General features: G+C 41.0%; 1 protein-coding gene across 1 annotated transcript in view; it reads right to left on the bottom strand.

Moving 5' to 3' along the window:
* Positions 1-12,875, bottom strand: part of LOC114645620 (VPS10 domain-containing receptor SorCS1) — a 1,182,623-nt gene that overhangs the window by 37,514 nt on the left and 1,132,234 nt on the right. Inside the window, 2 exon segments of the mRNA XM_051922161.1 lie at positions 3,672-3,806; positions 10,223-10,335. Coding sequence (XP_051778121.1) covers positions 3,672-3,806; positions 10,223-10,335 — 248 coding nt within the window.

The following is a 12,875-nucleotide window of genomic DNA, read 5'->3' as shown; positions in this document are numbered from 1 at the left end:
GAAGGACGCCAGCCTTCTAAGGAAGTATAGTCAGGTCTGTCCTCTCTTGCACAGAGCATCAGTATTGGCAGTCCAGTCCAGTTTATCATCCAGCTGCACTCACAGGTATTTATAGGTCTGCATCCTCTGCAACACAGTCACCTCTGATAATCACGGGGTCCATGAGGGGCCTGGTCCTCCTAAAATCCACCACCAGCTCCTTGGTTTTGCTGGTGTTCAGGTGTAGGTGGTTTGAGTCGCACCATTTAACAAAGTCATTGATTAGGTTCCTATACTCCTCCTCCTGCCCACTCCTGATGCAGCCCATGATAGCAGTGTCGTCAGCGAACTATTGCACGTGGCAGGACTCCGAGTTGTATTGGAAGTCTGATGTATATAGGCTGAACAGGACCGGAGAAAGTACAGTACCCTGTGGTGCTCCAGTGCTGCTGACCACAGTGTCCGACCTGCAGTTCCTGAGACGTCTGGGCTGTAAGATAGTTCATGATCCATGCCACAAGGTATGAATCTACTCCCATCTCTGTCAGCTTGTCCCTAAGGAGCAGAGGTTGGATGGTGTTGAAGGCGCTAGAGAAGTCCAGAAACATAATTCTTACTGCACCACTGCTTCTGTCCAAGTGGGAGAGGGATCGGTGTAGCATGTAGATGATGGCATCCTCCGTTCCCACCTTCTCCTGGTATGCGAGCTGCAGATAGTCGAGGGTCGAGGGCGTGGTGGACCTGTGGCCTCAGGTGGTGAAGCAGCAGCCGCTCCATGGTCTTCATCACATGTGATGTCAGGGCTACAGGCCTGAAGTCATTCAGCTCACTAGGACGTGATACCTTTGGGACTGGGGTGATGCAAGATGTTTTCCAAAGCCTCGGGACTCTCCCCTGTAACAGGTTGAAGATGCGCTGTAGAGGACTCCACAGCTCCAACGCGATGACCTTCAACAATCGTGGCGATACTCAATCTGGACCCACTGTTTTGCTGGCACGAAGTCTCCTCAGCTCTCTGCTTACCTGGGCTGCTGTAATTGTGGGTTGGGGATTATTATGAGGCTGCAGCCTGCAGTTATTACGACAGAGGTCTGTGTTTATGATAAACCATAGTAATGCAATAGTTTATCTTTGTTATTGTGTATTTGTTGGCTTGATTCTCACAAAAATAATTTTGAAATACAGTCATATGAAAAGGTTTGGGAACCCCTCTCAGCCTGCATAATAATTTACTCTACTTTCAACAAAAAAAGATAACAGTGGTATGTCTTTCATTTCCTAGGTACTGGGAGTGTTTTCCGTAAGATTTTTAGTGAAGCATTATTTAGTTTTATGAAATTAAATCAAATGTGAAAAACTGGCTGTGCCAAAATTTGGGTACCCTTGTAATTTTGCTGATTTGAATGCATGTCACTACTCAATACTGATTACTTGCAACACCAAATTGGTTGGATTAGCTCGATAAGCCTTGAACTTCATAGACAGGTGTGTCCAATCATGAGAAAAGGTATTTAAGGTGGTCAATTGCAAGTTGTGCTTCCCTTTGACTCTCCTCTGAAGAATGACAGCATGGGATCCTCAAAGCAACTCTCAAAAGATCTGACAACAAAGTTTGTTCAGTATCATGGTTTAGGGGAAGGCTACAAAAAGCTACCTCAGAGGATTAAACTGTCAGTTTCAACTGTAAGCAATGTAAACAGGAAATGGAAGACCACAGGCACAGTTGCTGTTAAACCCAGCAGGTCTGGGAGGCCAAGAAAAATACACGAGCGGCATATGCGCAGGATTGTGACAATGGTTACAGACAACCCACAGATCACCTCCAAAGACCTGCAAGAACATCTTGCTGCAGATGGTGTATCTGTACATTGTTCTACAATTCAGCACAATTTGTACAAAGAACATCTGTATGGCAGGGTGATGAGAAAGAAGCCCTTTCTGCACTCACGCCACAAACAGAGTCGCTTGTTGTATGCAAATGCTCATTTAGACAAGCCAGATTCATTTTGGAACAAAGTGCTTTGGACTGATGAGACAAAAATTGAGTTATTTACTCATAACAAAAAGCGGTTTGCATGGTGGAAGAAGAACACCGCATTCCAAGAAAAACACCTGCTACTTGCTGTCAAATTTGGTGGAGGTTCCATCATGCTGTAGGGCTGTGTGGCTAGTTCAAGGACTGGGGCCCTTGTTAAAGTTGAGGGTCGGATGAATTCAACCCAATATCAACAAATTCTTCGAGATAATGTTCAAGCATCAGTCACAAAGTTGAAGTTACGCAGGGGCTGGATATTCCAACAAGACAATGACCCAAAACACAGTTCAAAATCTACAAAGGCATTCATGCAGAGGGAGAAGTACAATGTTCTAGAATGGCCATCACAGTCCCCTCACTTGAATATCATCAAAAATCTATGGGATGATTTGAAGCAGGCTGTCCATGCTCGGCAGCCATCACATTTAACTGAACTGGAGAGATTTTATATGGAAGAATGGTCAAAAATACCTCCATCCAGAATCCACACAGTCATCAAAGGCTATAGGAGGCGTCTAGAGGCTGTTATATTTGCAAAAGGAGGCTCAAATAAGTATTGATGTAATATCTCTGTTGGGGTGCCCAAATTTATGCACCTGTCTAATTTTGTTATGATGCATATTGCATATTTTCTGTTAATCCAATAAATTTAATGTCACTGCTGAAAAACTACTGTTTCCATAAGGCATGTCATATATTAAAAGGAAGTTGCTACTTTGAAAGCTCAGCCAATGAGAAACAAAAATCCAAAGAATTAAGAGGGGTTCCCAGACTTTTTCATATGACTGTAATTGGTCGCAAAAAGTGATGATTGTAGCTATTACTAAAAAAATGAATTTGTAGCAAAACATAGAGTTTCAGCTCACAAAAAAGTGTAAAATACAAATTGTTCAACTACAAACAAAATTTGCACAATTAGCACACATATTTTATCTCAACTGAAACCTTCTTCTACATGTAAAAAAATACAGTACAATTAATAATGGTGCAGAGGTTGGAAAGTGGGTAGGCAGCAGGATTTCTTTGCTGCTAAAATCCATTGGCCCTCATGTGTGACTGCTGATGAGTCTCTGGAATAATCCTATCTTGGATCGGCTCGCAGAGTTGTGTAAAGTGAGCGCAGATCGTGTTACCTCTGAGCACAACTGAGTCATGGAAGGCAGAACTGGCTGTGTGACTGTACAGACAGACACTGCATGAGGCACATGAGTGGGCATGGACCTTCATGGAAGAAGCAATGGAAGACCAAGGCAGTTCTGGAGAGTGGACAAGGACAATACAGACCTTTTGGCTGCAAAATAACACTTTGGGAGCAATGTTTCTTGCTTTTCATTCCAAATCCTTTAAAAACCCCTGAAATCTCATTATAGTGAGTTTTGCATTTTGCAATTGTGAAATCACCTACAAAATAAACTTCGCAAAACTATATACAAAACTAAACTCTGCTTTTTCGCTCATCACTAGTAACAAATGTATACATAACATTAATCATTTAATACCTCAAAAATGGTAAATGGAGATTATTTTTGACCTGAACAATAGATGATCAATTTCACTTGCAATACCACATGAATTAAGAATTAGTTCAGTGCATTGGCTACACTTTGAATTCCTTTTGTTTGCAACATTAATGGATACTGTACTAGAGGTGTGTTACCTGGTCAACATGTGCTGCATTCCTCTCTGGTTTTCCTTCTGTGATTTCTTTATCTGGTAAAACAAAGAATTCTGCAGCTGTTGGCAAACCTGGTAATACTGACACCAATAGCTGTTTTTCTGCGATGCCAGTGGCCTGAAAATTTAAGGGAGTACAAAATTAATGAATGCTGTAAAAACCATTGGAAAGGCTGCAGTGAAGCTTGAAATACCTTCCATGAAAGTGCCTGTTTTCTGAATCTTCTCAATCAAATTTAGTTTCATGGGCTGCTGTATGAGGACACACACTCAAAGATGTCAGTCAGCCTAAATTGTACATGTTTGTGATGTGGGGTAGGAAACCAGAATACCCAGAACAAAAACAATGTGTACATGGAGAAGGTGCACACATGGCCACAGATAGCGGACCATCACGGTGTTCAAGCCTAGTCTGCTTGATCTGAGACACAGCAGTGCCAACCGCTCTGCAGCTGTTTGCAGTTTTATTGCAAGGAAAAAAGAGGAAAAGTAATTTAATGCACTGAAATGTAATTTATCTGTGAAAATTGTGTATGGCAGTAAATTTTATTTTAAAGCTTTGACAGTGCAGTTTAATGCAGAGTTAGAATAACAGACAAATAAAACTGCTTTATCCCTTTGCTTTTTCAAATAATCTTAATCCAATTTCATCTGAAGAAATTAAAGAAAACTGACTTTATAAGATACAGAAAAATTTTGAGCTGTCATCATGTTAGCGATAAATGAAATGAAAGCAAGACTGAGCAATAGCAATTCAAAAATCTTCATTTATAACATGTACAAATATGAAAGTGTGGTGTATTATATTCTCTTGGTTATAGTTAACCCTGTTGTTAAAATAGCAAAAGTGCACATTAGGAACAGAAGCAGCATTTTCTTGGTTTTAAAAATCTGCTCAAGTCAATTTAAAGCACTTGAATAAAAGGTGTCATTTTGCTTGGCTTTTCTCTACAAGCACTTGAATATAAACTTTGTTGGCCTATGTAGTAAATGTATTTTAAACTAAAAGAATTAAATTTTAATCAATTATAAAAATGATTGTACAAATGTACAATTTTAAAACTAATTCTTCATTTTGTAATAGAAAACACTAACCAAGGATTCATTGTTAAAATGTAATAATTAATTGGTATTGGCTAATTTTTATATTTTTTCCTTTTTCTTTCTTCATCTTGTAAAACACTTTGAAGTACATCATTTGTATGAAAACATGCTATATAAATAAATGTTGCTGTTGTAATAAAAATACAATCACAATTACACCCATCCATCAATCTTAATTTAATGTAGTTTGTAGTCTTACGTCACAAATATGACCCAGAATTAATAAGGAAAAGGATGAATGGAAGGGTTTTTCATACTTTTAAAAATTTTAGAAAACAAAGAGCAAAACATTAGAATTAGTGTAAGCCTCCTAATTTTAGGTGCTCTTAAGAAATGAAATGATTTACTTCATGAGGTAGACGTTTCATAATAAACAAAAACAATTGTGTAAGATACTAAATATTAAAATATGTGCTTCAGTTTACATGTATAAAATTTAAATAGTCTGTGCTGTAGTGAGTAAATGATGAGTAAAGATTTCAGAGCATCTTCACATCCTAAAGTGTGGCCACAGACTCCATCAACTTTGTTTGAGCATAGAAATAGTTACTACCCTTTAACTCCACTTTGAACCTTGCCAAAATGTAACGACTTGATCTTACCATACAATTATAACATACTTTAGCATTGTCAGACATGTGTAAACAAAATAAGGGTCGCAGGAAGCAGGGACCTACCCTGGCAACATTAGGTGCAAGGATTAAACATGGGATGCTAGGGATCACACTTAGATAAGGTCAGTTTAGAACAGTCAATTATGCTAACAAGCATGTTTTTGGGGAAGTGGGACTAACACCGGTGTAACCTGGGAAATACAATGCCAACATAAGGAAAACAGATAAACTGCACAGAAACAATGACTGGGCATGATGTTCAAAGTCATGAACAGTATACACTGATCATCCATAATATTAACACTACATGCCTAATATTATATAGGAACCCAGCAATAGGGGATGCACAAACCAGTGTGTTTCTTCGTGCCGGTCCCAAGCCCAGATAAATGGGGAGGGTTAAGTCAGGAAGGGTGTAAAATTTTGCCAGATCAATATGTGGACAACAATAGAGATTTCCATACCAGATCGTGGCCCAGGTTAACAACGGCCACCACCAGTACTTTTAGCCAACAGGGTGCTGGCGGAAATTGGGCTACTCTTGGCTGAAGAAGAGAGGGGAGATGTGTTAGAGGCAGGAGGAGAGGAGGAAGGTAAAGAGAATCGACCTGAACTTTGAATGTTGGCAGTATGACTGGTAAGGGGAGAGAGTTAGTTGATATGATGAAGAGAAGGAAGGTTGATATATTGTGTGTGCAAGAGACTAAATGGAAGGGGAGTAAGGCCAGGTGGATTAGAGGTGGATTCAAATGGGGTAGGGATTATTCTGAAGGAACAACATGTCAAGAGTGTTTTGGAAGTGAAAACAGTGTCAGACAGAGTAATGATTATGAAACTGGAAACTGAAGGTGTGATGATAAATGTTGTTAGTGCATATGCCCCATAAGCTGGGTGCGCAATTAATGAGAAAGAAGATTTCTATAGTGAGTTAGATGAAGTGATGAACAGTGTACCCAAAGGACAGAGAGTGGTTATTGAAGCAGTTTTCAACGGGCATGTTGGTGAAGGGAATAGAGGAGACAAGGAGGTGATGGGTAGGTATGGTGTCAAGGAGAGGAGTGAAGAAGGTCAGATGACAGTGGATTTTGCGTAAAGGATGGGCATGGCTGTGGTGAATACGTATTTTAAGAAGAGAGAGGAACATAGGGTGACATACAAGAGTGGAGGAAGATGCACACAGGTAGATTATATCCTATGCAGAAGGGTCAATCTGAAGGAGATTGAAGACTACAAAGTAGTGGCAGGGGAAAGTGTTGTTAGGCAGCATAGAATGGTGGTCTGTAGGATGACGTTGGAGATCAAGAAGAGGAGGAGAGTGAGGGCAGAGCCAAGGATCAAATGGTGGAAGTTGAAAAAGGAAGACTGCAAGGTTGAGTTCAGGGAGGAAGTAAGACAGGCACTGGGTGGCAGTGAAGAGTTACCAGACAGCACCGCTACTACAGCAGATGTAGTAAGGGCGACAGCAAGAAGGGTGCTTGGTTTGTCATCTGGACAAAGGAAGGAGGAAAAGGAAACCTGGTGGTGGAATGAGGAAATACAGGAGAGTATACAGAGGAAGAGGATGGCAAAGAAGAACTGGGATAGTCCGAGAGATGCAGAAAGTAAACAGGTGTACAAGGAGATAAGGCATAAGGTGAAGAGAGAGGTGGTGAAGGCTAAAGAAAAGGCGTATGATGAGTTGTATGAGAGGTTGGACACTAAGGAGGGAGAAAATGACCTAAACCGATTGGCTAGACTGAGGGACTGAGCTGGGAAAGATGTGCAGCAGATTAGGGTGATAAAGGATAAAGAAGGAAATGTACCCACAAGCAAGGAGAGGGTGTTGAACAGATGGAAAGAGTACTTTGAGAGGCTGATGAATGAAGAGAATGAGAGAGAGAGAGAAGGTTGGATGATGTGTAGATAGTGAATCAGGAAGTGCAACGGATTAGCAAGGAGGAAGTAAGGACAGCTATGAAGAGGATGAAGAAAGGAAAGGCTGTTGGTCCAGATGACATTCCTGTGGAAGCATGGAGGTGTTTAGGAGAGATAGCAGTGGAGCTTTTAACCAGATTGTTTAATGGAATCTTGGAAAGTGAGAAGATGCCTAAGGAGTGGAGAAGAAGTGTACTGGCACCGATTTTTAAGAATAAGGAGGATGTGCAGAGTTATAGTAACTACAGGGGGATAAAATTGATGAGCCACAGCATGAAGTTATAGGAAAGAGTAGTGGAATATAGGTTGAGAAGGGAGGTGATGATTACAGAGCAGCAGTAGGGTTTCATGCCAGTAAAGAGCACCACAGATGCGATGTTTGGTCTAGGGTGTTGATGGAGAAGTATAGAGAAGGCCAGAAGGAGATGCATTGTGTCTTTGTGGACCTGGAGAAAGCATATGACAGGGTGCCTCGAGAGGAGTTGTGGTACATTATGAGGAAGTCGGGAGTGGCAGAGAAGTATGTAAGAGTTGTACAAGATATGTACAAAGGAAGTGTAACAGTGGTGAGGTCTGTGGTAGGAGTGACAGATGCATTCAACGTGGAGGTAAGGATTACATCAGGGATTGGCTCTGAGCCCTTTCTTATTGGCAATGGTAATGGACAGGTTGACTGAGGAGATTAGACAGGAGTCCCCATGGCCTATGATAAATTAGCTGAAGACATTGTGATCTTTAGCAAGAGTAGGGAGCAGGTTGAGGAGACCCTGGAGAGGTGTAGATATGCTCTAGAGAGGAGAGGAATGAAGGTCAGTAGGAACAAGACAGAATACATGTGTGTGAATGAGAGGAAGGTCAGTGGAATAGTGAGGATGCAGGGAGTTGGCAAAGGAGGATGAGTTCAAATACTTGGGATCAACAATACAGAGTGATGGGGATTGTGGAAGAGATGTGACAAAGACAGTGCAGGCAGGGTGGAATGGGTGAAGAAGAGTGTCAGGAGTGATTTTTGACAGATGGGTATCAGCAAGAGGGAAAGGGAAGGTCTACAGGACAATAGTAAGACCAGCTATATTATATGGGTTGGAGATGGTGGCACTGATCAAAAAACAGGAGACAGAGCTGGAGGTGGCAGGGTTAAAGATTTTCATTGGGTGTGACGAGGATGGACAGGATTAGAAACGAGTACATTAGAGGGTCAGCTCAAGTTGGATGGTTTAGAGACAAAGTCAGAGAGGCGAGATTGCGCGGGTTTGGACATGTGCAGAGGAGAGATGATGGGTATATTAGGAAAAGGATGCTAAGGATAGAGCTGCCAAGCAAGAGGAAAAGAGGAAGGCCTAAAAGAAGGTTTATGGATGTGGTGAGAGAGGACATACAGGTGATGGATGTGGCAGAGTAAGATGCAGAGGACAGGATGATATGGAGAAAGATGGTCCGCTGTGGCAACCTCTAATGGGAGCAGCCAAAAGAAGAAGATGAAGAAGCCTAATATTATGTAGGACCCCCTCATTCCTACAAAACACTTCTGACCTTTTGAGGCATGGACTCCTTAAGACCTCTGAAGGTGTCCTGTGGTATCTGGCAGCAAGACATTAGCAGCAGATCCTTTAAGGGCTGAAAGGTGTGAAGTGGGGCCCCCATGGATCGGACTTGCTTTTCCAGCACATCCTACAGTTACTCAATTGGACTGAGATCTGGGGAAGTCAACACCTTGAACTCTTTGCTGTGTTCCTCAACCCATTCCTGAACAATTTTTGCAACATGGCAGGTCATATTATCCTGCTGAAGGGGACCACTGTCATCAGCAAATGCTGTTGCAATGAAGGGATGTATGTGGTCTGCAACAATCTTTAGGTAAGTGGAACATGTCAAAGTCACATTCACATGACTGCCAGGGCCCAAGGTTTCCCAGAAAAACATTGCACAGAGAATAGCACTGATTCCTAGGGCTAGGGCATTCTACTGCAATCTCTTCCACAGGTAAATGATACACACAAACACAGCCGTCCACATGAGCTAAAAGAAAACATGATTCATCAGACCTGGCTACCTTCTTCGATTGCTCCATGGTTTGGTTCAGATGCTTACATGCCCATTGTAGGCACTTTGGCAGTGGATGAATATCAGCATGTGTACTCTGATTGGTCTGCTGCCACACAACCCCACATGCAGAAAGCTGCAATGCACTGTGTGTTCTGACACCTTAGTCTCATGGTCAGCATTTCTTTTTTCAGCAGTTTTTGCTACAGTAACTCCTCTGTGGGATTGGTCCAGATGGGATAGCCTTCTCTACCCATGCATATCAAGGACCGCTGGGCACTCATGACTTTGTCTCTGTTTCACCTGGCTGTCCTTCCTTAGACCACTTTTGGTAGGTACTAACAACTGCATACTTGAACACTCCATAAGACTTTCTGTGTTGGAGATACTCTGACCCAGTTGCCTAGCCATCACAATTTGGCCCTTATTAAAGTTGCTCAGATCCTTACACTTGCCCATTATTTCTGCTTTCAACACATCACCTTCATGAACTGACTCTTCACTTGGTCACCTAATATATTCCACCCCATTGATAGGTGCCATTGGAATGAGATATTCAGAGTTATTCACTTTACCTGTCAGTGGTTTTAAAGTTGTGGCTGATCAGTGTATGTCAGACAGCATATCTGATCACTACACCACCATGCTGTTCTCTGTACAATCATGGCCCTATTAATAAATTTTGGAAATGAGCATAATAATGTTGAGGAATAACTTCTCTGTTAATGAAACCTGAAATACTTAAACACTAATCACAGTTGTTTATAAATCAGACATCATCATAAAAAGTGTCTGCAATGCTCAACACAATTAAAAGATTGACTTAGACATTGAAATTCATTGACAGCCATTTACATACTTGCACTAAGGAGTTCTTGATGACTCTACTGATATCTTGTCTCCACTCCACAACATCAGGATTGTACTCATCCAGATTAGATGAAAAGGCCAGAAGATGAGATCTAAAATATTCTTGAAAATAGAGAATTGGTTTGGTATTCTTTTTTCCATTCAATAACATCAGCTAACATCAATGCAAACTTGATTTTAATTTGCATGAACATTTAAGTTATTAAATTAATTGTTTCAATAAATAGACAATAACCACACACAAGTTAACGGGTCACCTTTGGCATGACTTGCAGCACATATAATTGGGTAAAATACGGGGTGATTCTAATGGGTGGGGCCCCGAGATATGATGTATTACTGTCATAATAATGAAGTAATCCAAACGGAATAAAGATCACAGTATTCCTGGATAAATGTACAAAAAACTGAGGCATGGCGCTGTTTTTGACTTATTTGTGAATGAACTGGATGACTGTGAGATCAGTGAAGATTATTTAAAACTTTGTTCCCCGGGCCTATCATCTCGGTTCTATTCAATAAGGGTGCACTCAAAAAGGCGAGCTTCAAAAAGGCGACCTCAATTGGCCGCAGCGAATAAAGGCAAATGCAACTATGTGCAATGCCACGTAGAAATTTTTATTATTATCTATCTATTATTATCTAAATTATCTACGAACGCCTTTATTTGCCGAGCTCAATTGAGATCGCCCTTTTGAAGCTCGCCTTTATTTATGCGCGCCTTTATTCGCCGCCCCCAATTGAGGTCGCCCTTTAGAAGCTCGCCTTTTTGTGCGCACCCTTATTGAAGGATACCATCATCTCTGGATTTCTCCCTTTAGGTAGTGCTGAAAGGAAAAGTGTATAAGAACAAGCCTCATACACTGGAACAATTACAGGGAAACATTGAACAGGAATTTGGTGCCATCACCCCTACAATCATACCTTGCCAATATGGAGCGGCGTGTCGATCTGTGTTTGCAAGAAGGCGACCATTTCCAACACCGAATGTGATTGGATCATTTACATATCTATCAAGGTATTCACTGTATTTGTATCGTTTCTATTGCTTCATTATTATGGGCCCTGCCCATTAGGATCTCCCTGTAGTAGAGTCCCCTGCCCCATCCGTCTTTTAAATGACAATGTTTAACATTTTTTGCTATATTGGTTAAAATCGCTGAGAAATAACAGACATTAAATAAACAAATAAAAATAGCATGAGTAAAATTTTCTCACATCATCCTCATCCCCTTACTTTTTTTTTGATTGGCATGAACAAGTTCTCCCCATTGTAAAAATATATACTGGGTGGCGCACAAAAAACCGAACCATCTCCGACTCTAACGTTGACATACGTTTCTTAGCCCATATACGAAACGAAAGACATGCAATACAAAAATCCAACTGCAATTGTTTGAAGGAGCCATGTGCAATAAAATACAAGATTTCCTTGTTGTCGTCGTTCATTTCTTGGACACAAGTCATTCTGTACGGCTTCATTTGTAGTGAATGCAACACACGTTAACAAGACCTGCACGAAACATTCACTTGTTGTGCCAATTACGTGTCGATTTCCTAGGGCTTCTGGCCATCCGTTCCTGAATATCTGCTACGGCTGCAGGTGTACGAACGGACGGGGCCTGATTCTTTTTGTAGTTTGCAACTGACCCAGTCTTACGCCACTTCTTCACCAACTGCTCTTTGCTGGTGGGTTTATGCCAGGAAACTTCTGTGCGAAAATGACCTGCGTTTCCTTAAAAGAACCGGTAGACACATACGCCTTCACTATTCCAATCCTCTGTTGCAGAGAATGCATCTTCCGGATCTCTTTCACGCATGTCTGTACCCATTGGCTCACAGCTTTCTTACTAATGCACAGTTGGGGCTGCTAACCCGTCGCAACAATGAGGCTCTGCAATCGCAACAGCACCTGCCTGTATAATAGCTCGAGCCAGCCAGTCTGAGATAGTTCAGTTTTTCATGCGCCACCCTGTACTTTATATCATTTTCATCATTTAAAAAAAACAGTATATTTCACCACTTGTTTGGCTGATTTTACTTAGTACATGCCATTTTAACTCATTCCTCTTTCTTCCAACCAAATGAAAAAATAAAAATGTACTTATTGTGCCTACTTTTTCAGTGTGTTATGAAATCATTCAGTCAATTGAGATGGCTGTTTAAAGTTTATTAATCATTTTAGAGCCTCTAAATTGAAAGAAAACTAGCTGATATACAAAGAACAATTACTGGTGACTGGTTGATTGATCGATTGAGCTGTTGCCTTATGTTACTGTTATGGAACCTGTTCTAGAACCATACTGAGATTAAAGGCAATAGCAGCACATACAAAACTTAAAGTGATGAATCTAAACAATACGAATAACGACAGTAATAAGAACAACAAAATTTCAACTGTGACCAATAATAAGTATTCACTGTTTAAAAACTGAAGCAAAGGGTTAGAATCACAAAATTTATAATTAGACTTTTGAACATTTGTGATTGTCATCGCAATTGGGTACATGTTGATTTGATCTGTCAGGCTTCTGTGGTTCCTGGAATAACATCAAAGTTGTTGACCCAAGACTGTGTTTCACCTAAAATTAATCAGTTGTGGCCATTTTATTAAAGGTATACACCACACTGGGAGTTTTGTT

This window comes from Erpetoichthys calabaricus, chromosome 2 (assembly GCF_900747795.2).
Source record: "Erpetoichthys calabaricus chromosome 2, fErpCal1.3, whole genome shotgun sequence".
In the NCBI taxonomy this organism is placed as follows: Eukaryota; Metazoa; Chordata; class Cladistia; order Polypteriformes; family Polypteridae; genus Erpetoichthys; species Erpetoichthys calabaricus.
Note: the sequence above shows the minus strand (reverse complement) of the source record. Positions and strands in the feature narration are given on the sequence as shown.